Consider the following 22,411-nt stretch of genomic DNA (forward strand, 5'->3'; position numbering starts at 1 on the left):
CAATAAAAGCAACTAAAACTGAGATGACTTCTTGTCATTTGGAGTTGACAATCCATTGCCTTCTGACCCTCCTGGCACTTATTTGGAACTTAACTAAGACTGCCTTATGCAAAGAGCACTAATTATCATATAACCAAGAGTACTAAATAATCATCTGAGCTCCAATGCTTCGGGGCCATAGTGAAAGAAGCCATTATCTGGCTCGAGGCGATGCAGCCCTCCAGAATCCAGGTGATGCGTCGTGCTGTTTGCCTCTGCTAGGTGGCCCAATGGCGGATGTTTTTGAGCTTTGTGTCGCCTTGGCACACCGCAGGCACATAATAGGTGCGCGATACAGGCAGCTAGCGGGTCGCGTTTCACTAATGCCCCTATTTGCTACAGTCAATCTGTGGGCTTAGGAACAAGTTAAGTAAACTTTATAGAACTGTACAATGCAAGGAACATATGTAATTAAAGAAGTGTGTCTTGAGCACCTACATCTCAACAAAAAAACAAGATCACGGACATCAGGAGAGGGAGTCGAATCGGGGGCCGGCGGGGTCTCAGATTGGGGGAACAGAGAAGAGGGCGCAAGAGTTTCAGGTAGAGGCTTTCTGGGCAAGCACCGGGGAAGTACATGGCTGCTGTCCCCGAAAACTGGGGTGGGTCCGCCGTGCCCAGGAAGCCAGGGGCCTCCACCCCGGGGCTCGAGGACGCCGCACGGCGCGCCCTGCCAGCCCCGCCCTACACGTGGGGGCGGCCTCCGAGCGGGGACGCACCGACGGCGCCGCCTAGGCTTCTGCGCCTGCGCACTGCCGCCCGCCCCGCCCCTCGCCCTGTAGTCTCCGGGGCCGGAGCGGGACATGGTGCTGTCAGAGCTGGCCGCGCGCCTCAACTGCGCCGAGTACAAGAACTGGGTGAAGGCGGGCTACTGCCTGCTGCTGCTGCGCGGCTGTCTGCAGGGCTTCGTCGGCCGCGAGGTGCTCGCCTTCCACCGCAGCCTGCTCGCCGCTGCCCCCGGCCTGGGCCCGCACGCCACCTGCCGCAGCGGCTCGCGGTGCACCCCGCGCGCCCGCCAGGTGAGCTCCTGGCCCGGGGCCTTGACCACTGCCCTCCACCCCATCCCCGTCCCCCTCCCCGTTCCCGAGCGCAGTGTCCCGTGCCCTCCCCAGGGGGGGCCGACCGCAGTGACCGGGGCTCAGATGCCCAGTCGCCGCCCCTCCCTCCCGGGCCCCTCCTCACCGCCGACCCCTGTAGTTTCAGCCTCAGTGTCAGGTGTGCGCGGAGTGGAAACGGGAGATTTTGAAACATCATACCAGCAGAAATGGAGACGTCCACTGGGGAAACTGCCGGCCGGGCCGCTGGCCCGTCGACGCCTGGGAAGTGGCCAAGGTAAGGACCTGCGGTCGGAGGGGAGGAGGAGGTGACTCACCAGGTAGGGGTCACCTGGAGCCCTGGGCGTCTGTTGAGTCTGTGTGGCAGCCTCGGCCTCATAAACTGATGCAGAGAGAAAGATTGGGTGTTTAATCTCGGAGGCTCAGGGCTGTTATATTGGACCCAACACAGTTTAGTAAAGTAGAAGCTTTCTTCTGCCTGGCTGCTTCCTGAAGGCGTTTGAGTTTGCTTCTCCTGCTTGGAAAGCGATAGCAAAGATTTCAACAGGAGATGCTGGGGCAAGATGTAGAGCAAGGATCATGGGCACAGGCACAGAGGGAGAAGCATGTAGGGCGTTTTTGAGGGTAGGCTCGCTGGTAGCTCATTTTGTCTATAGGATGCCATGAGGATGGCAGAGAAGCCAAGGGAAATTAGGGCTAAGATAGAAAGGACCTTAAGTGTTCGGCTAAGGAATAAAACTTTGGGGAGGTGGGGGTGGGGTAGGCAGCCAGATAGAAGGAGATTATTAGTCCTGTTTTCAGATCTTGGCAACTTGACTTACTGGTTGCGCTGATTGCAGAATTTTTTTTAACTCTTTGATAATTTGCCAAAAGGGCAAGTAGGGGGTGATGAGTGGCAAAGTGGCCTCCTAACACAAATTAACTTTTGGAGTCAGTCTACATGCTGGTTAGCAGCAAGCAGCTGCTGTAGTGTGACATGGGGCCAGCCTCTGTTCCCAAACCTCAAATGAAGAAATTGGACTATATCAGTGGCCCCCAGACTTTTGGCTCTCCTGGACCAGTAAACCCACCATACCTACACCTTCTTCTCCATTTTTTTTCATTGCCACCATAGAGTTGCTAACTTCTACTTTTACTTAGAAAAGAAAAAAACAAAACTCTGCTGTGACTCTTCCTCACCTGTTTGGTCCCTGTTGCTACTTTCATACCCTCAGAATCCTCTTGAAGCCCATGCTACCTGTTTATGCCACTCTTTCACCGTCTTCATTGCTGTCACCTGCAGACCTAGTCCAACCCCATCCTCTCAGTTCCTGGGCTCCCTGCTCTAGCATCCTCTGGTCCACTCCACCTCAGCCTCCCACTTGCATGCTCAGGGGCTGTGTCAGCACAGGAAGTTGCAATGTCCAACATCCTGCTTGCCCTTGGCACACTTATTCAAACACGCTCGCCCCACCCCTTGCCCAGCTTCCGCACCTTTGAGGCTTCCACTGCTTTCCCAATACCCAGCAGCCTCTGCCCTCCTGGCTTCCTTTGTCTTCCTTTGTCTCCAGATTCCACGGTCCATCATTCTAATCAATCCCTTGCAGTTGTCTTGGCCTTTTTTCTCCTTCCTGTGAACTTGCCTGGCCCAACTCCAGCCCTGATGACACCATCATCTGCTTCTACTCGGGAAGAATCTCACAAGGGAGCTCACTGGTTTCACTTTCAGTTCATGATCATGAGCCCCAGCAGTCTGGCCATGTCTCTCCATAGGCTCCTGTTCCTAGAGAGGACTGTTGTAGCCTCACCAAGCTCCCACTCCTGTTGCTCCACCCTCACTCCCACCGCTAACCTTGCTCATGCTTCCTGGAGTTGGATGCCCTCAGATACATGCTTCCTCATCTTTTTACCAGACCCACCAACCTACCTCTGTGTGCACCATCTTCTTCCTTCTGTTACAAAGGAGAAAGGGTGTCTCTCCTCTTATCGCCCTCTCCCTCCACTTGTGTGTTGGACCTTATCCCCTCCCACCTGCCCAAGGACTTTGAGTCTTCAGTTATCCACTCTTCTTCCCTCTCAGCTTATTCCCATCACCATACAAATAGCTTTAATATTGCCTCGGTTTATTTCATTTAAAAAAAGAAAAGATTAAACAGTTACTATATGACCTAGCAATTCCACTCCTTGGTCTATACCCAATGAAATGAAAAGATACGTCCACACAGAAACCTGTGCACGAATGTTCATAATAACATATTCACAAGAGCCAAAAGGTGGAAACAACACAAATGTCCATCCACTAATGAATGGACAAGCAAAATGTGGTCTATCTGTACAGTGGAATATTATTTAGCCATAAAAAGGAATAAAGTACTGACACATGCTGCAACATGGATGAACCTTGAAAACATTAGGCTAAGTGAGAGAAGCCAATCATATATTGTATGATTCCATTTATATAAAATGTCCAGAATAGGCAAATCTATAAAGACAAAAAGTAGATTAGTGGTTGCCAGGGTCTGGGGAACAGAGCGGGGTAAGAGCTAATGGGTAGAGGGTTTCTTTTTGGAGTGATGAAAACGTTCTAAAATCGACTGTGATGATGGTTGCACAACTCAGTGAATATACTAAAAACCACTGAACTGTACACTTTAAAAAACGTTTTTATTGAGGTATAATTGACATATAACATGTTAGTTTCAAGTATACAACATAATGATTTTGATATTTGTATGTATTGTGAAATGATCACCACAATTAAGTCTAGATAACATTGGTTACCATACTTCGTTAAAACTTTTTTCTTTCTTGTGATGAGAAATTTCAAGATTTACTCTCTTAGCAACTTTCACATATGCAATACAGTATTATTAACTGTAGTCACCATGCTGTACATTACATCCCCATGACTTCTTTATTTTATAACTGGAAGTTGTACCTTTTGACTCCCTTCACCCATTTCGCCCGCCCCCCAAACCCCCTGCTTCTGGCAACCACCAATCTCTTCTCTGTATCTTTGAGCTCCATTTTTTGTTTTGTTTTGTTTTGTTTTAGATTCCACATGTAAGTGAGATTGTATGGTATTTGTCTTTCTCTCTCCGACTTATTTCACTTAGCAGAATACTTCTCAAGCAGGACTCTGCATCTCTAGCCCCTAAACCTACACCCATGCCCCACCACCAACTACCTACAGTCATTCTTGTTTCATCTCTTCCCCTCTCACTACCCCCATTGTTTGTACCTGCAAAATATTTTTGGAATCTTCCTTCTCTCCGTCTTCATGTCACAACTCTCGCCCTCTCCTGCCTGGCCTCTGGCTGTAGCCTCCCACCTGGCTACCCCTGTGGCTGTGGTCATCTCTGGTTTGTTCACACAGCAGGATGGTCTTCAAGTGGGAATTAGATCATTTTCTTCCCTTGCCTAAAACCCTTGGATGGCTTCCTGAGGTCCTTAGAATAAACTCCAAACTCTGTTCCAGAGCCAATAAGGCCCAGTAAGATCTGGCCCCTGTTTATTTCTCCAGCCTTGTCTCCTACTGCTCAGTGAAGAGACAGGAGAGGGTAGTGAGAGGCAATAAGGTGCCTTTCTTACCACTGTGCATTTACCGTGTGGAACACGGTGGTATGCGATACAATTTTAAGAAATAGCTTTCTGTGGCAAGGAGGCAGCAGAGCTTCCCTATCAGCTTGTAGTTCTGAAGAAAGGGAATAAGTACTAGAATAAAACTTTAACATGGAAGACACAGGTTTATCTTGGTGAGAAGATGCCAGATGGGACATACCTTATAATGGAAAAGAAAAACCCATGCCTGGTTTTGAGGCAACTAAGGCCCCTCTAACTTTGGATTTTCCTCTCAGCCACAGCTGAAATAAGCAACGTTTCTTTTCTTCCGTTTTACTGAATTAGTGTGGTACGTTAGTTAGCTTCTTTGTTAACATTTGTAGCATCCATAATAGGCTTCTTTCAGAGTGTTGGCACGTCAGTAGCTATTAAGACATAGAAAGACAGTGATGGTACTGGCCACCGTACCTTTTGATAGGGGCCATTCAGTGTATATAAAATTCTTAATTATGTGAGGCTCGGGGGCAGTATTCCACCAGCATCAGGAGCATAGACCTGACCCTCCTTGGGGTGTGTCAGCACCTCCCATGAGTCTTCGGAATACCATCACGAGCAGCACTGCAGGAGGCATCGTGGCTTCTTGCCTACTGAAATGTGTTTTCAAGGGAACAAGTCTCTTTATCCGGAGTTCTTATTGTGAGGAATTTTTCACGTCATCTTTTCTAGTCCCTTGGCAGGAATGTACTCTTGAGCTTCTTAGCTTGGTAGAATTGTTGCATTCAGAAGTAAATGTGGAAATATTTCAGGAAAGAAATATGCCCAGGCCTTGCTATAACACCATTTTTGGGGTCCGTGTCAAAAAATCCTATGAAAGGCAAGATCATGCTAGAACGAGGCCCTTCTGGTATATCTCGTATCTCAAACCCTGGAAGTCATCTGTAACTCATATGTAGGTCCTGCTCACCTTGCACCATCAGCATAATAATTGCCAACATTTATGGCCTGTTTATTAGCATGTGCCAGGCACCGTTCGAGTGCTTTACCTGCATTAATTCATTTAATTCTCGCAACATCCTTCAAGGTAGATGAGGAATCTGAGCGTAAGTAACTTGCTCAAGTTCACACAGTTGGCAAGTGGCAGAGCTGGGATTTGAACCCAGCTCTATTGCACTCCAAAGTCCAGACTTTTAACTTTATACAACCATGCCTAGCTTTCTCAAGTCATTTTAAAGTGGCCACTTTGGAGTAACTATTATTTTTAAATTTTCAATCTTCTTCAACAACTCAGCCATTGAAACTTCAGTAAGGAAAAGAAAAAAGGTGCTTTCTACCCATTCTTCCTGCTTTTATGTCCTTAAGAAAGGACAGAACACCAGTTATGTCAAGTGTGTAAGTGTCTCTAATAGCAGAGGGACAGATAGAGCAACCTTTCAGTTATTGCCCTTGGCCAAGGCTTAGCTGTCACACTGTTTCCTGACTTGTGTTTTGGACTCATGAGGCTCTAACTTGAAACCTCAGTAAGAGAATTTCAGTCATCATTTGGGAAACAGGCCAATAACATTTGCCCCACTAGCTCCTCGAGTTGGAGGAGACTCAAGTGCCCCTTGTGCGCCCCCTTCTACAGGCCTTCATGCCCCGAGGACTGGCAGACAAAACAGGCCCCGAGGAATGTGATGCAGTTGCTCTTTTAAGTCTCATCAACTCCTGTGATCACTTCATGGTTGATCGGAAGAAAGTCACAGAGGTAAGAGCTGTCAGATTTAAAACGATACAGTGCGAGTCTGTCGGGTGGGTACTGCGAAGACCAGCCAGGAAACACACTATGTGATGCTAAAGCAGCCATGCAGACACAGTGCATGTTCTCTCCCCAAAACGGTGGTGTGCAAAGAAACTTAGACTTTGGTTCAAAGTTGGCATTGCTATGCAGGCTAGCGGGGCTCACATCAAGTGCACCTTTGGTGATGTCCAAGAACCCCTGTGCAAATACAGTCAGGAGACTGACCCTTTAGTTCTCCCTAATTGAAGTTTCCCGACAACTTGCTGTTCTACCTTTTGACGCTAAAATAGATGAACCTCAGATTTCTCTTCCCTGTCCTGCCATAAAGAGAAGCAAAGTAATTTTCCATATTAAAAAACAAAAAAATACAAGGGCCGGCCCCGTGGCGTAGTGGTTAATTGCGCACACTCCGCTGCTGGCAGCCCGGGTTCGGATCCCGGGCAGGCACCGATGCACCGCTTGTCAGGCCATGCTGTGGTGGCGTCCCATATAAAGTGGAGAAAGATGGGCACAGATGTTAGCCTAGGGCCAGTCTTCCTCAGCAAAAAAAAAAAAAAAAAAAAAGGAGGATTGGCATGGATGTTAGCTCAGGGCTGATCATCCTCACAAAAAAAATAAAACAAAAAACAAATACAGAGCAATGCATCATTCTGTCCATTGTATGCCAGCATTTGAATCCTGCCCTTCTAAATCTCATTGGCTAAACAGTTGCAAGGCCAAGTTACATAGAACTGAAGAAAATACAAACACTAATGGATAAACAATGTCAGAATAGATTGCTATGCTTGTCAGATTTCCTCTGGGAGATTTAGACTTTCTCTGCTTCACCAGAGAACAGCTCTTGCACATTTATTACTCTGAGGGTCATTGAAAAGAGTTTATAGCATATGTGGATTATTTATAATATGTAGAGGAAATACATGTATATTTTGCTACCATGCCAGCAGCTGAAAAGATGAAGAATCCTTTATGACATCAGCAGAGACAAAAACTATCACAGTACTTTGATATCTTTTAACCAAAAATGGGGAAGACTTTACATGAATTATATATTAATATATGATTGGACAGAACTATTTGTCATAAAATAGAGGCAAAAGTTGATTTTCTTTTCATCATGGTTTTCACACCAAAACCTCCCTTGGCCCAGCTTCCTGGAGCTCCAACAATATTTTAAAGATTTTTGTACTGTCTGCTTCAGCCTTTGGGTATACCCAGAGCCAGTAGTCAGTACTCTTGCTCTTTGGCAGGTTGTTTTAAGTTAAGGGATTTTGGGGGATTGGGAAAGAGGTATCCAACCAGTCATAAGATGTCAAGGGCTAAAGATAGTGGGACACTTGCTCGTATTTCTTACCCTGATTAATTTATTATTCAAATGGCAGGGGGTTGAACATCCCTTCGAGCCTTGACAACGCCCACAGGCCACACTTATGGATTTTGTAATTAACAAGAGCCTTTCTGCAATTTTTCTTTGGAAATACAAAATCTCAGTTTACCCCATTGTTTGACTTTGAGGCCTTTTATCTTTTTTGTCTTTCTCTAGGTGATTAAGTGTCGTAATGAGATCATGCACTCTTCAGAGATGAAAGTGTCTTCTATGTGGCTTCGAGGTTTTCAGATTAAGATCCAAAATTTCCTGAGTGAGTTCAAGAATATCCCAGAGATTGTGGCCGTATACTCCAGAATAGAACAGGTAAAAATCATATTTAACAGTTCTGGCATAAACAACTAAGGAAAAAAACCAACCACAGTCACTCATTTAGAATTTGAAGTTTATTAGATTTAAATGGAATTTTAGAATGTAAGTAGGGGAAGAAATGTTGATATGAAATCTAGAATTGTGCTAGGCTGAGGCGCTTTTCTGTGGTCACAGGATGTTATTACAGTGGATCTACTCAATGATGTCGAATTGTAAATTGTTTGAGTAATCCATGGAATACCTTTTCCATTCAATCAGTTCCTATATTTGTTCGGTAATCCAACAGCTGTTGACATCTGACTGGGCTGTTCACATCCCCGAGGAAGATGAGCGAGATGGGTGTAACTATGAAACACGAGTTTACCTGAGTGAGAGCCAAGTGAATGAAATAGAAATGGAATTACTAAAGGAAAAACTGCGAGAGATATATCTTCAAGCAAAAGAACAAGAGATGTTGCCTGAAGAGGTAAAAAAAATATTACATCCTCTGTGTGAGTAAATAAAACAAAGGTGCCAGGGAGGAAAAGTGGCATCATTTTCACATATTGCCAGTATCTTTTTGATTTATAAGTCAAATAATTTCTAGAAATGAATATTCTTTTTGCACAGATTACTATTACCCTTAAACAAATATTTTCACTTAATCAGCAAACATTTGAGTGCTGCATATGTGCCACAAAGTGGAACAACACTGTGGTACGGGCTACCACAGAATTCAGAAGAAAAGACACTGAGGGTTCTCTGCAGGTCAGGGGGGATTGCAAAAAAGGATTTGCTGAGAAGGTGATGTTGAGCTGGGACTAGTACAGTCAAATAAGAGTTTGGCAGATTGGCAAGAGAAGAAGGGTATTCTTGGCAGAAGGAATAGCAATTGCCAAGGCATGAAAGAATGGCCTGGGCCTGGGCAAGCATAGGAGGTATGGTCAGATGTGAGGGTGCTCAGGTAGGTGGAAGCCCTATTTTGAAAGGTTTTCTATACTGCACCAAGGCGTTTGGACCTCATTCCCGAAAAACAGTAGGGAGCCAACAGATGTTTTTAAGCAAGAAAGAGTAAATGAAATAGATCAGATAGGGCTTTTAGAAAGTTAACTCTTCTGGCAGCTGGAAGTTGGAGACTAGCTAGGAGGCTCTTGCAGTCATGTGAGGGTGAGAGAAAGAGGACAGAAACCAGAGGTGTGTGGAGGAGCTAGATTCTGGAGGCATTGCTTGGGCAGAGCTGATGGCTCCTAGTGGCTGCTTAGATTACTTGGAGCATGGCATGGGGCTGGAAGGAGGTGGAGAAGGTGGGGCAGGTTAAAGGATCAACAAGGTGTCTAGCTTAGGACGCTGCAGGCTAATGATGGTTTTAAGTCCTGATAGGGAGTACAGGAGAAATGAATCCCCTTTGTGACATGCAAAGTTTAAAAAAAGACGAACAGTAATAGAATTGTATTCCAGGAAGATTCAGAAATATTCCAGCACTTGCTAGATTAGAATTCTAGATCACCAGGGGATCTTGAACAAATCATTTTACCTCTCTATTCCACCTTGTCTGAGGAAAGTAGTTTTGCTGATTATCTCATTAAACATAGACAGAGTGTTTATTTAATATAAAATGTGTATTTCATTCATTAAGCCATGCTCCTTACTGGTCCATATGCCTATGTTAACTGTTCTGACCTTGACCCAGATGCTTTATTTAGCGTGGTGAGCTCCTTTAGCACAGGGACTGGGTACCACTGGTTATTGGGTGTGCCCACCCTGGCACACAATAGGTATTTAAAATGATGAATAAGAATGTTAAATCTTCTGTTTTCTGAATCCGTGTGTTTCATCTTGCTTTATATTAAAATGCCATTAGAAGCAGCCCCAGTTCTCCTGCTGCTGCTGCTTTCCGAAGCAGAGCAGAGCAAGAGAAGACAACCGGGGGATCAGGCTCAGGGCCCCTGAGTTGTCAGTAGTTCTCCCTTCTCTCTTGAGGGAGCTGCAGGTCTTTTCCTGTTTGTGTAACAAGGAGCAAAATGCATCAGTAGCAACACACTCAAGCCAGGAGTCTGTGTAAGTTGGGAGCTGGAAGAGAACCTGGCAGTCTTATCATATCCCCTGCTTTACACGTGAGCAGTGACCCCAAAGAGCAGGTACTGTCGGATGCAAGGATGCAAGACCACATGCTGGGGTGTGAGGGCTGGCCCCGGGGCTCTCCCCGCTCTGGTCCTCTGCCTTTCCACATGCCGCGCTGTAGATCTTGTATCACCAAGGAGCTAGCAACTGTAAATTTCAAACTCTCATTATCTCTGTTTTACAGAGAGGAAATTGGGGTTAATTGGCTTGTCCTCTGGGTCCCAAAGTGTCTAGATAGAGTTGATAAATTCTCATTTTTCATGCTTTCTGTTCAGTAGACCATGGCATTTCTCTTCATATTTCAATTGATCAAAATGTAAGTTCTGATTTATTGGCATGTTATCTCTAAGAAGTTGGGGGGTGGCTTTCCACGATGGGTGAACTGACCTCTTTTGAAAGTTCAATACCATATATGGTTGTCCATGTTCTCTAGGGTTAGTCTCCAATGTCAGAGGATTCAATAAACCAAATTTCAGTGAATCTAAAATGCCATCAATTGAAAGACACACCATTAATTCGGTTATTTCTAAGAAAGAAAAAATTGCCAATTTATTGTAAGACACTATCAATGGTAAGATGCATTCTCATTTGAGATGTTAAAATATGAAAAAATATGCATCTATAAATCGAGAAATACAGTGATTATATTATGACCACAGGACTTTTTTTTCAAATGTTTAACAAGACCTGTTTCTGATATTCAGTAAAAGAGTAGAGCTAGGGTTGGAAAGCCAAATTGAGAAAAAATGGTTAATGGTGGTAATTTAGTGTGAAGGTTACCGCAAACACATCACAGAGCATAGGAGTGCCAAGGAACACATCGCAGAGAGAGCTCCTCATCTCTATTCTTTTCTGTTCGATTGACGAGCTTTAATGATATATAACATTATAAAAAGGGGCTCCCATTAAAGTACACTATGCGTGTATAACTGGGATTGTAAAATGCGTTCTGCTTCAGAGCCAAATGGGAGCAGCAGCTGCTCAGGCCCCTCAGGACATGTATGGAGTGTGTCCACCATGGGCCCATCTGCGACAGAATTCAGCTGCCACTCAAGAGCCCTTCACGTTGTCCCGCCAGCCCTCGGTGCTCTGTTAGGATCTGGGGGCTTAAACATTTAGCTCGAGATCGTTCAGCGCAGTAAGTGGCTAAAAAACATGTAAAGAATTTGCACGTTCTTTAAAATCCTTACTGATTTCTTAAACCCTGGTGAGGGAACCACCTTCACAGAGATCCATGGAGAAGCTTGAGGAGAAGGGACAGTGACAGAATGTACTCGAGGCAGTCGGAGAAAGGAGCGAAAGGACACTTCATTTTTTATATTCCAGAAATATTTACTGAGCGAGCGCCTACTATGTGCCAGGCACAGTTCTAGAAGCTTGGTATGCATCAATGAGCAAAACAAAGATCCCTGAAGGGGGAGACAGACAGTATACAGACAACATAGTAAATAAAAGATGTGGTGCATTAGAAGAAGGAGAAGCACCGTGTCGAGCCAAGTATGGGGGATCAGGAATGGCAGAGTGGGGATGAGTGTCAGAGTGGCCTCATTGAGAAGGTGAGACTTAGCAGTACCTTGGAGGAGGTGAGGATTAACCATGTGCACATCTGGAGGAAGAATGTTCAGGCAGAGGGAACAGCAAAAAGTTGAGCAGGGTGGCTGGAGTGGGGTGAGGGAGAGAATATTGGGTGAGGAGGTGACAGAAGTGGAGGTGGAGGAAGCAGGTCACATTGGGCCTTGTGAGCCATTGGAAGGACCTAGGCTCTTACTCCTGAGAGGGGAGCTGTGCCAGAATTCTGAGCAGCAGAATGACATGGCTGTTATGTTGAGGTTGCCCTGTGGGAGGACGGGAAGAATGATAAAAGCAGGAGACCTGTTAGGAGGATGCCACAGTTACCAGGTAAGAGACATGGTGTTCGGACCAGGGTGGAAGTGTAGAGGTGGTAAGAAGGTGGGCAGATGTGACATGTGAGAGATAGAGAGGCGTCAAAGACAAGTCCAAGAATTTTGGCCTAAGTGACTGGAATAATGGAGATGCTAAGCATCTTTTGCCTAGAACAGTGCCTGGGACATAGTCGAGTCTCAATAAACATTTGTTAAATGAATGTAGGAGGGAAGGAATGTACCAGACACAATGCTAAGTGCTTTTAGTAGATTATTTCTAATCCTCACAAGAATCCTAGATGGTGTTGGTATCATCATCCTTTATTTGTTTACATGGAAGTGAGCTCAGAGAAGTCGTGCCTTGCCCAAAGTTACACAGCTGGTTAAGTGACAAAGCTGGGCTTCAATATCCGAGTCTGTCTGGATATTCCATAATTTTTCTAGTACTTTCAGTTTTTCCATCTTGACTTCCTCTTCTCCCTTTACATATAAATTCGCACAAGCCTTCACCATTCTTAATTTTTTTTTAAAAAAACCTCCTTTTGACTCTTTCTCCCCACCCACCCCACCCAGCTAAAATAATTGCCCCTCTTAAGCACATTTCAAGAGCAGAGAGGGTCAAGAGGTGACAGCAGAAAGGATCACAGCTCCCAAGTCATCAAATGAGAAGGTCTCCAAACAGGGGGAGGGAGGACCCCACTCCATCTTGAAGCGTGTGTGTGGTGCACAGACCCAGCCAGCACAGTCGTGGGCATCTGATGGGAACCATGGGAAGGACCCTGGAGTGTGTCTAGGGCCCCAGGCACAGGCAGTAACCACTAATAGTGCAGTACCCATGGTTACTAATGTGCACTGTGAATAATGTCATTGGTGTAATCTTTGTTTCACGTTTTTATGGTGTCCAGATTTATTGTTTAAAGCCCAGAGGCCAGTCTGGTGGCATAGCGGTTAGGTTTGCATGCTCCGCTTCGGGGCCCGGGGTTCACCGGTTCAGATCCCAGGCACAGACTGATGCACCGCTTGTCAAGCCATGCTGTGGCGGCATCCGATATAAAGTAGAGGAAGATGGGCACGGATGTTAGCCCAGGGCCAGTCTTCCTCAGCAAAAAGAGGAGGCTTGGCAACGGATGTTAGCTCAGGGCTGATCTTACACACACACACACACACACACACACACACACACACACACACACACTTAAAGCCCAGGTATCTTTCAGGAGCTGTAGGCTTGTTTCCAGCCGTGTAATGAACAGTTGCCGCTGAGGGGCGTGTCCCCATCTACTTACTAACCTATCTGAAGACCTCCCGTCATCCTCAGCTCCTCCCTGGCCTTCCCTGCTCCCTGTTTGTCCTGGCCACACGCCATAGCCGGTCTTCCCCCTCCTTTCCATCCCTGGCAGCCATCATCCAGCATCTGGCTATTTTATTCGCTAACATCACAATAACCTGAGTGCCTGCTTAGGTTCCACCCTAGACCTACTGCATCAGGATCAATTATGTACATCTCTAAAGTTTAAGAACCACCTCTCTGCTAGCGGTGGGGCAGTCCATCACTTTTCTTCATTAGATTTAGATCATCTTGACTTAGCTTGGAGTTGGGGGTACCCCATTAAAAAAATTCAACACACCCAAAATTATGGGTAACTCTCATCTTTGTAGTAAGCACAGTGAGGGTATTCTGGGATAAGCCCAGTGAAAACACTTCTATGGTACTATTCTGAGAGTACTTTTAATAGTTTAAATGTTGGAAGTACGTTACTGGTGGGAGTTTAAATTGGTACAACCTCTATAGATGGCAGTTTTGGCAAAGTCTATTAATAAATTAAAACAGAAAACTCCATCAGAATTAAAACTGCATTCCACTTCTAAAAACAGATCCTACAAGTAGACTTGTCACTTATGCAAAATGATGCATGTACCAGGTTAGTTACTGCAGCAGTGTTTGTCTTAGGAGAAAGTTTGAAACGATATGTTAAAATATGAAACATCCGTAACTGAGGGGCCGGCCCCGTCGCTTAGCGGTTAAGTGTGCTTGCGCCACTTCTGGCGGCCTAGGTTCGGATCCCGGGCGCACACCAACGCACTGCTTGTCCGGCCATGCTGAGGCCGCATCCCACATACAGCAACTAGAAGAATGTGCAACTATGACATACAACTATCTACTGGGGCTTTGGGGGGGAAAAAAAAAAAGGAGGAGGATTGGCAATAGGTGTTAGCTCAGAGCCAGTCTTCCTCTAAAAAGAAAACAAAAAGAAACATCCGTAACTGAAATACTGTTCAGCCATTAAAAAATACATGAGGCCACTCTTTATAATCTGATATAGAAAAGATTAGTTGAAGAACAGACTCTAGTGTGCTGCCAATTGTATTTTTAAAAATGTGTATACAATATATACATGTGCTGACACATAAATGCATAGAATATCTCTGGAAGAAACACAAGAAACTTCACTGTGATCACCTCTAGGGGGAGGAGCTAGGTGGCTGAGGACAGGGTTTGGAAGAGGACTGACTTTTTACCTTGTACCCTTGTGTTCATTTTGAATTTTGTACCCATACATATATTACTATTAAATATATATACATATATACATACATACCGTGGGTATCTATATGTATGTATATGTGTATACTACTATTAAATGTATATACACATACATACATACCGTGGGTATCCATATGTATGTATATGTGTATATATATTTAATAGTAATACACGTACAGGTACAAAATTCAAAATGAAAGGACTTCATTTTATTTTATATATATGTGTATACATGTGATATATATATGTGTGTGGCCCTTTCATACAAATGCAGGAAGTTTTAAAGCAAAAAAATTTGAGGAGACAAGCAAACACCACCTTGTGTGGCCCAGAACCAGCTATCCTGGGTCTTGTTTTATTTGAGTCGAGGATGCTTTGTTTTAAAGGATGTTTTGGGGGGCCGGCCCCGTGGCGTAGCAGTTAAGTGCATGCACTCCGCTGTTGGCGGCCCGGGGTTTGGATCCTGGGCACACACCGATGCACTGCTTGTCAGGCCATGCTGTGGCAGCATCCGATATAAAGTAGAGGAAGATGGGCACGGATGTTAGCCCAGGGCCAGTCTTCCTCAGCGAAAAGAGGAGGATTGGCATGGATGTTAGCTCAGGGCTGATCTTCCTCACAAAAAAATAAATAAATAAAATAAAGGATGTTTTGGTTTTATTTTTCCAACCTTAACCTGTCTGCAGAAAGATGCCTGTAGCCAAGGTTTCTGTCTCTTGGTGGACACATGAGCAGGAGCCAGTCTTGGAGCTAGTAAGTTTTTCATTTGAATTACAAGTCTGCTATAAAATTATCTCAGCTGTACATTGTATGGTTTCTTCTTGCAGATCTTGAATCAACTGCAAGTGGTGAAAGCATTTCTGAGAGACAACAAGGATCTTAGAAATGGTCTTACAGAAGATGTGCAGAAGCTAGACAGCCTCCATCTACAGCATCAAAAACCGGATTCAAAGGAACCTGGGGCACAGACACCCGAAGGGAAGGCCTGAGATGAGTTTAGGCATATGAGGTTAAATAAGGACAGGATAACCTCATCTCTTTGATGGCTGTTCTCTTATGTAAGGCCATAATGAACACACCACTTAGTCTCATCTGAAGTTTCCCTATGTCCTTATTATTTGAAAGAAAGGACACTGAGCTTTGTGCTCTTTCTAACTGATAATTCTCACATCGGTGAAGTAATTCAACATAAACTCCCTCTCAGGTTTGTTGAGTCAAATATACCTTAAGTCATGGGTCTGCTGTTAAGTGAATCAACTTGATAACATAATCAAAAAGCATTTCAGCCCTAAAGTGGTGCCGATGATGCCTAGCTGTTAGCTGCGGCATCAATAGCAACTCGTTAATTTCCGTAAGAAAAACTTGTGAAAATAAATAACTGTCTTCAATATTTTACTTTTTTCCCCTCAAATAAAGAAAACTAAATATATTCTTTGATTTTAGGTTGCCCTTTGACAAACATCAGGCATGTTCTATGGAAGTCAGTATGGCATCCATCTCAGCCATCCTTTTCTGTACAAGGGGAAAAACTTACAAGAGTACTCCACCCAAACAAAAAGGAATTTTTGTTCTCTTTTCCTGGACTTTCCTTTGACTCTTTGGGAGTATTTTTTTTTTTTATATTCGTAAGCTTGATGTTGTTTGACCTATACCAACCAAAAAATATTAGATACTCTTGTGCCAAAACTTGCTATTATCCAGGGGTTTTTCTTTTTTTTGTTCTTTGGGTGTTTTTTTTTTTTTTTTTGCTATTTAAAAGATGAGATTCTTTTCTGGTCCTAAACTCTAGTTGCTTAACACAGTAAAGGCTGTGTTCGGCCAGGCCTGTGTGAAGGGTCACACACAATTTTCTGCCCACTGACACACAAGTCCTGCCTCTGCTCCCCCTTCCTGAAAGTCTCATTCATGAGATGCCCAAGGGGTGGGCTGTGATATAAATGTTGAGATATAAATCCTTCCTTTTTGGAAGAAGGCAAGAAAAAAAATTGCCTGACAGGCCATTTTCTAGCCATTTCCAGTTAGTACAGAAGTGTTACTACCTGGTGTTTCTGGTAGCCTGAGGCAGCAGGGCAAGGAGATGGGCTCAGGCTGGTCTGTGGGGGCTGGCGAACACAGTGACTTGACTGACCAAAGCAGGGGGAGGGCCCAGGCCAGCATCACAAACAGGGATGTTGGGGAAAGCTCCGCAGTGGCTGGCTTGTGTATGGCACCCTTAGGAAAAGCAAACTCCCACAGCAGTCACAGCTCTTTCTGTTCAGTAATATCCCGAGTGCTGAGCGCAGGGCGTGTCCTCATAAGCTCGATGAATATTTGTTGACTGAAGGTCAACTGATAGCTGAGGAGTATTCAGAGACGTAAATGTTATACTATTAACTAAGCGTGGTCGTTTGTTATGACATTTAGGAAGGAAATTCCAACATTCTTATGGAAATTGAGACATCATTTTCTTTCAACAAATACATAAATTCATTCATGCTTCCTCTATTCCTTTTACCCAAAAAGTCATCCACTTCTGACTGTCCTATTTGTTTCCTGAACTGTGAAACCGCTGTCCTGTTGTATACAGTGGTCTGTGGGATCAGCCTCACCACCACCTTCCCCTACATCTCATTTCCAGAGCCCCCAGTACTTAACTGGGCCATGTCGCCTATGGACCTTCAGGGACAGAATTGCCATATTCCTCACTGCCCAGAGGAAGTACTTCCATTCCGAGCCCAAGTGAAGCCTTGCTCCTTGGCTTACCCAGCTGCCCGTCAAGGATGTGATCGGTAGAGAATGGGTGGAGGGTAGGGTATATTTGGTATATCTTTGGATTAAAATGCATTTAATGTAATTCTGTAAAACCTGGGTGAATGGAAATGTGCCTGTAACTTCCTGCTTTAACCTTTCCCATTACTATTTGGTCTTTAATCTTACATTTTCTTTCTCCCTTTATCTCACGCAGTTCCTTTAGAAGACTTCAATAGTAAAGTAAGAATTTTCATTCATCTTGCAACCCCCCCCAAACTAAGAAACTTAATGAAATATTTCCCAGCTGCTAGATATAAGATACAAAACTTGAGACCAAATTAAATCTTGTTTCACTAACCACTTTAAGACCTGATTTCTAACTTTAGGAACTTGGGGTTATGAACACTTTGATTTCATACCTCTCGTATCTAGTTAGTTTTTCCTTACGTATCCAACAAACATTTTTCAACTGTCAACCATGTGCCGGGCACTGCAGTGGATGCAAATGTGAGGATTTGTGAGGTACAGACAATGGTATATGAGCTGTCATTTTACTGGATTTATTGTCTGCTCTGATAGAGAGATTGTTCAGAAAACATTATACTGTCAACATTTAATTACATTGAAATTGAAATGAAGAAAGGAAGACATGCCCAGAGCGGGCTTTAAAAGCAAATGTAGCATGTACAGGGCCATCAACCTGTGGGCCTCTTCTGCAGATCTGTGCACGTGGGTGCAGGGCATGCTCAAAAGGGTGTTCACAGCAGCGTTGGCGGCCAGCCATTAAGAGAGGGCTGGTTATACAAATCACAGCATGTCCATGCTACAGAGTATTATGCAAGTGTTAAAAAGAATGAGGTAATGCTGCAATGCAGTAATATGAGTGGTCTCTAAGACATATTAAATAGAAAAGCAGAATGTTTAACAATGCATAGCATGCTGTGAAACTATTTGTATTTTCAAATACTAGAGGTCTGGAAAGTTGTGCGCTTTTCCCAGGCTTTTTTGCTGTGTTCCCTCTGTGAAAGGACTGGAGTTGAGGGGGTTGGTTAGAAGAAATTCGGCTTTTCTATTTTGTATACTCCCATATGAAATTTTTACAACATGCACTCATGAATTTTGAGGTTTTTTAATTAAAATTTTTAATTTCAACATAATAAAGAGACATGAACAATATAAGTTCAAACTGCAAGCCTTATGTGTCACATTTCCTGAAATGTGATGTCACCTCCAATTTTGTGGGTATCAGCTCCACCTCCGGGGGCACTTGTGAGGGGTCAGCGTCAGAAGCCCAGGAAGGAGTTTCCTTTCCGCACAGGGCTCTTTCATCTCAGAGTGCCTTGTTTTCACCCAGCGCTGTGATTTGCTCTCAGTCTCTCCCTGGGACACAATAGGTGGTTCATAGTTTTGAAAGAATTAGAGGAGAAAAATGGTTTTAGCATTATAGTTGCAAAGATAGGCAGTTCTTTGGATTTTAGCCTATGCATTGTCAGGAAACCCAGAGGACCTAAGGAGAAAGACATTATTAAACTCAGTATAAAACACAAATTCTGGGGGCCAACCCGGTGGCATAGTGGTTAAGTTTGTGTGCTCTGCTTCGGCAGCCCAGGGTTCTCAGGTTCACATCCCGGGCGTGGACCTACACACCACTCATTAAGCCGTGCTCTGGCGGTGTCCCACACACAAAATAGAGGAAGATTGGCACAGATGTTAGCAACAATCTTCCTCAAGCAAAAAGAGGAGGATTGGCAACAGATGTTAGCTTGGGGCCAATCTTCCTCACCAAAAAAATAAACACGAATTCTGGGAACTAACAAAAGTGTGTCAGTAACAAAAACTTCTGGAAAAATAACTGCCAATTCAGAAAATGTTATTGGCTTCATAAAGTAGTAGTAGAGATCTGTAGACAGTCAAGTTGCCAAGGCCAGAAAGGATTACTTTTGAGAGTTTTGGGAGATTATGAAATCATTGTCACCCTAATGATTTGAAATGTTTACTTTTTTTACAGTATTAATCACTTATATGGCTTTAAACAGTAATATCCTAGGCAACAAAGGGTTAGACCTCTTAGTTGGGTGGGCACACTATGAATTAGATCCTATAAGTGGAGCATGGCATGGAGTGGAGGGGTGCAATCTTTTGGATATTTTCTCTAATCATTTTGCCCTCTAAATTAGAAATGTAGAGTGATAGGAAATGATCAGCAGGGATTGCCTCCTTTTCCCTTACCAGGTTAATTAGAAACCTACCTGCTCTGAAATGTCTTCAACAGACAGAGGCCTTTTATTGAAATATAATACTCAAATTACAAAATACATTTTGTAAGACAAATCTAAAAATATATTAATTTCTACTCATGTAACAGTGAAGGGAAAAAAATCCTTTCAAGTTTTAATAAAAATCTTGATAAAAGGTTATGATTCACTTCAGAACTTTAAGAACTACTTTTTATTATTGCATTACAGTCTGAAGTATCTAAAATATTAGGAGCTACCACTATCTTCAAGACTTCTTTCCTGCTTCTCAAACCCATGCTCTATGATATATGCACGTTAGTAATGACCACAAAACTGTAAACTAAGCATTTTCTGACATCTCTTTGGGAAGGTGGGCAACGACCTTACATACAAATTATTACTTTCTACTGAGTTTCAGAAAGGCATGACAACTTTTATTTCAGAACCATGTGTGGTAACCAGCCTCCAAGATGACCCCCAATGATCCCTGCCTCCTGGTCTTCTCACCCTTGTATTGTCCTCCCACAATGTACCAGGGTGGGTCCATGTGACCAATAGCTGAAGCGATGGTTTGTCACTTCCCAGATTAAGCTATAAGACTGTGGCTTCCATCTTGGCCTTCCTATCTCTTGGAACATCTTCTCTGGGGGAAGCTATGTTGTGAGCAGCCCTATGGCCCACACGAGGAGGAACTGAAGCCTCCTGCAAACAACTGTGTGAGTGAGCTTGCAAGTGGATCCTCTAGCCCCAGGAAAGTCTTCAGAGACTGCAGCCCCAGCTGACAGCTGAGAGACCCTGAGCTAGAAGCACCCAGCTAAGCCACTCCCAGATTCCCGACCTTTAGAAGTGGTGTGACATAATATTTGTTGTTTTAAGCTAAGTTTTGGGGTGATTTGTTACACAGCAATAGATAACTAATACACTATAGTTTTCCAGGGTTCCCCCCCACACCCCTGTATGCAGAAGGTGAAATGCAGAAACTGCCTACAAACAGGATTACTGCTTAGATGCCACAGAAGATAAAGGGGAATCTTCCAGAGTTCCATTTACATTGTGCCTGTCTTATCCAAGACCTGATGTCTTCACAACCTTTCAGAGTTGTTTTCAATTTCTTTGCATTTGAAATCATTAACAAAAGCAGAGTTTAAGCACTCTTAAACGCATACACTGGAGTTTCCCAGTGTATGGAACTGGAACGTTCCCCAGTTTCTGGAACTTCTTGCATCCTCCAGAGCCAGGTGGAGATTTGGGGTCAAATCCTACAGGGCAGCCCCTGTTGCAGAGGTAATGGCCTCACACCCACTGTCCCACCCTTCTCTTTTCCCTCCTCATGCTCCCTGCTTTAAGAAAAGTCCTTAACATCCATAGGAATCCTAGGGGGGATACTCTGGGCTACTACTGGTGACCACTGACCCTCACTCCCAGTGCAAGCTAGTGTTCAACACAGGGTGATAGGTTAACCAGTTTGACAAACTGTCATTTCCCCCATTTTTAGGCACGAGGAAAAAAGGAAAGGATTATAATTTTGTCATTTTTGTTTTGTAATTACCTAGCACTGAGGGTTAACAGCAACGGACCTCAGAGTTGTTTATTCTGTTTCCATGAAAGATTCCATAACTGCTCTTGATCACCAAGAGAGTCTAGGTTCTCACTTTAAGTCCTCCTTAAAAGTCTAAACTGGATCTCACTGAATTCATTTAAACCCACTTCGAAGTATCGCCCTCAGTAGAAATTGCCTTTGCGCATTTTTTGGTGTAACGAGATTTATGGTTGTACCAAGTTTTAGGTCATGTGTGTCACTAACCACTCTTATTTGGCCTGGATACCCAAAACAAGTAACAAAAACACGTTCCCCAAGAGAACTTCAAACAACAAAAAAAGCAATGAGTTAGATAATTTGAAGCATCTTCATTCAGTGTCCCTCCCCTGCATAAACTAACCCTCGAGTTGCAGATCCCGTCCCGTAAAGAGGAAGACCAGCCAATCTACCCTCACCTTCTCAAACACATTTTATTTCCAGATCACGAAATAAACAACACTCAACAGCCTCAGTTCTGTGCTATTTTCCATTTTTTATTAACCAAACTGCAGGTTTAAATCAGATTCGCACTGTTTCAGAGTCAAAACCAAACTTTTCATTGGTCTTTCTTGAGGAAGAAGAATAGTTCAGTGCTTTCAAGCCGCAAAGATGCAATCGGGCCCTCTCAGCAATGTTTCGGGGACTACAGACCGAGGTTGACGGCCGGCTGGCCGGAGCCGGCCTCCTCAGGGTCGCAGGTGGTAGCTGTAGTGGTGGTGGCAGTGGCTGCTGTGACGGTGGGGGCAGCGGGGGCCGCCGTGGTGCCGCCGCCGTAGTAGTGAATTAGGTAACGGCCCGCCTGCACACTCTGCGCCACCACGTTGGTGCCATGGCACGCCATCAGCAGCAAGTTTCGAGGCTGGACGCGGTAGGCGAAACGCATGAAGGCCATGGAGTAGAAGATGAGCGCTGTCGTCATGCGGCCGCTGATGATGTCCGGTGGTGCGTTCATGTCCTTAAAGGCGGCCAGCGGCAGGCCCCAGTTGGCCACTGGACCCCAGAAGTGCGTGCTCATCAGGTATTCCCGGAACTCCTTGGTCTTCATGTAGTCCCTCGCTCTGCGCCACAGTGCTGCCACCGCCGCCATGATCGTCGAGCCGTGGGAACGCCAACGGACTAACAGCCAGGCCACAGTGACGTGGGCCTCGGCGGCTGCCCGAGGCCTCGCACCGTCGCGTCACTGCCGTAAAGTGCGTCGGACAGCACGTGCCGCTGTCATGCGCGCCT

At 44.6% G+C, this 22,411-nt stretch overlaps 2 protein-coding genes across 2 annotated transcripts; one reads left to right on the plus strand and one right to left on the minus strand.

Moving 5' to 3' along the window:
- The first annotated feature begins 818 nt into the window (after window positions 1-818).
- Window positions 819-16,067, plus strand: CXHXorf38 (chromosome X CXorf38 homolog). Its single transcript, XM_004435029.3, has 6 exons — window positions 819-1,058; window positions 1,237-1,371; window positions 6,259-6,378; window positions 7,955-8,104; window positions 8,397-8,576; window positions 15,466-16,067. The coding sequence occupies exons 1-6, from the start codon at window positions 843-845 to the stop codon at window positions 15,625-15,627; spliced, it is 963 nt and encodes a 320-aa protein (XP_004435086.1). The 5' UTR covers window positions 819-842; the 3' UTR covers window positions 15,628-16,067.
- Window positions 16,068-21,827: 5,760 nt separating this feature from the next.
- MPC1L (mitochondrial pyruvate carrier 1 like) lies at window positions 21,828-22,271 on the minus strand. Its single transcript, XM_004435083.3, has one exon. The coding sequence runs from the start codon at window positions 22,269-22,271 to the stop codon at window positions 21,828-21,830; it is 444 nt and encodes a 147-aa protein (XP_004435140.1).
- Between the last annotated feature and the right edge of the window lie 140 nt (window positions 22,272-22,411).

This window comes from Ceratotherium simum, chromosome X, assembly GCF_057802395.1.
Source record: "Ceratotherium simum simum isolate JZ-2026a chromosome X, ASM5780239v1, whole genome shotgun sequence".
NCBI lineage: Eukaryota > Metazoa > Chordata > Mammalia > Perissodactyla > Rhinocerotidae > Ceratotherium > Ceratotherium simum.

Coding starts and splice junctions, on each gene's coding strand:
- CXHXorf38 (XM_004435029.3), top strand. CDS start 843: ATGGTGCTGTCAGAGCTGGCCGCGCGCCTCAACTGCGCCGAGTACAAG. Junction 1,059..1,236: donor GCACCCCGCGCGCCCGCCAG/GTGAGCTCCTGG, acceptor CGACCCCTGTAG/TTTCAGCCTCAGTGTCAGGT. Junction 8,577..15,465: donor AAGAGATGTTGCCTGAAGAG/GTAAAAAAAATA, acceptor TTCTTCTTGCAG/ATCTTGAATCAACTGCAAGT.
- MPC1L (XM_004435083.3), bottom strand. CDS start 22,271: ATGGCGGCGGTGGCAGCACTGTGGCGCAGAGCGAGGGACTACATGAAG.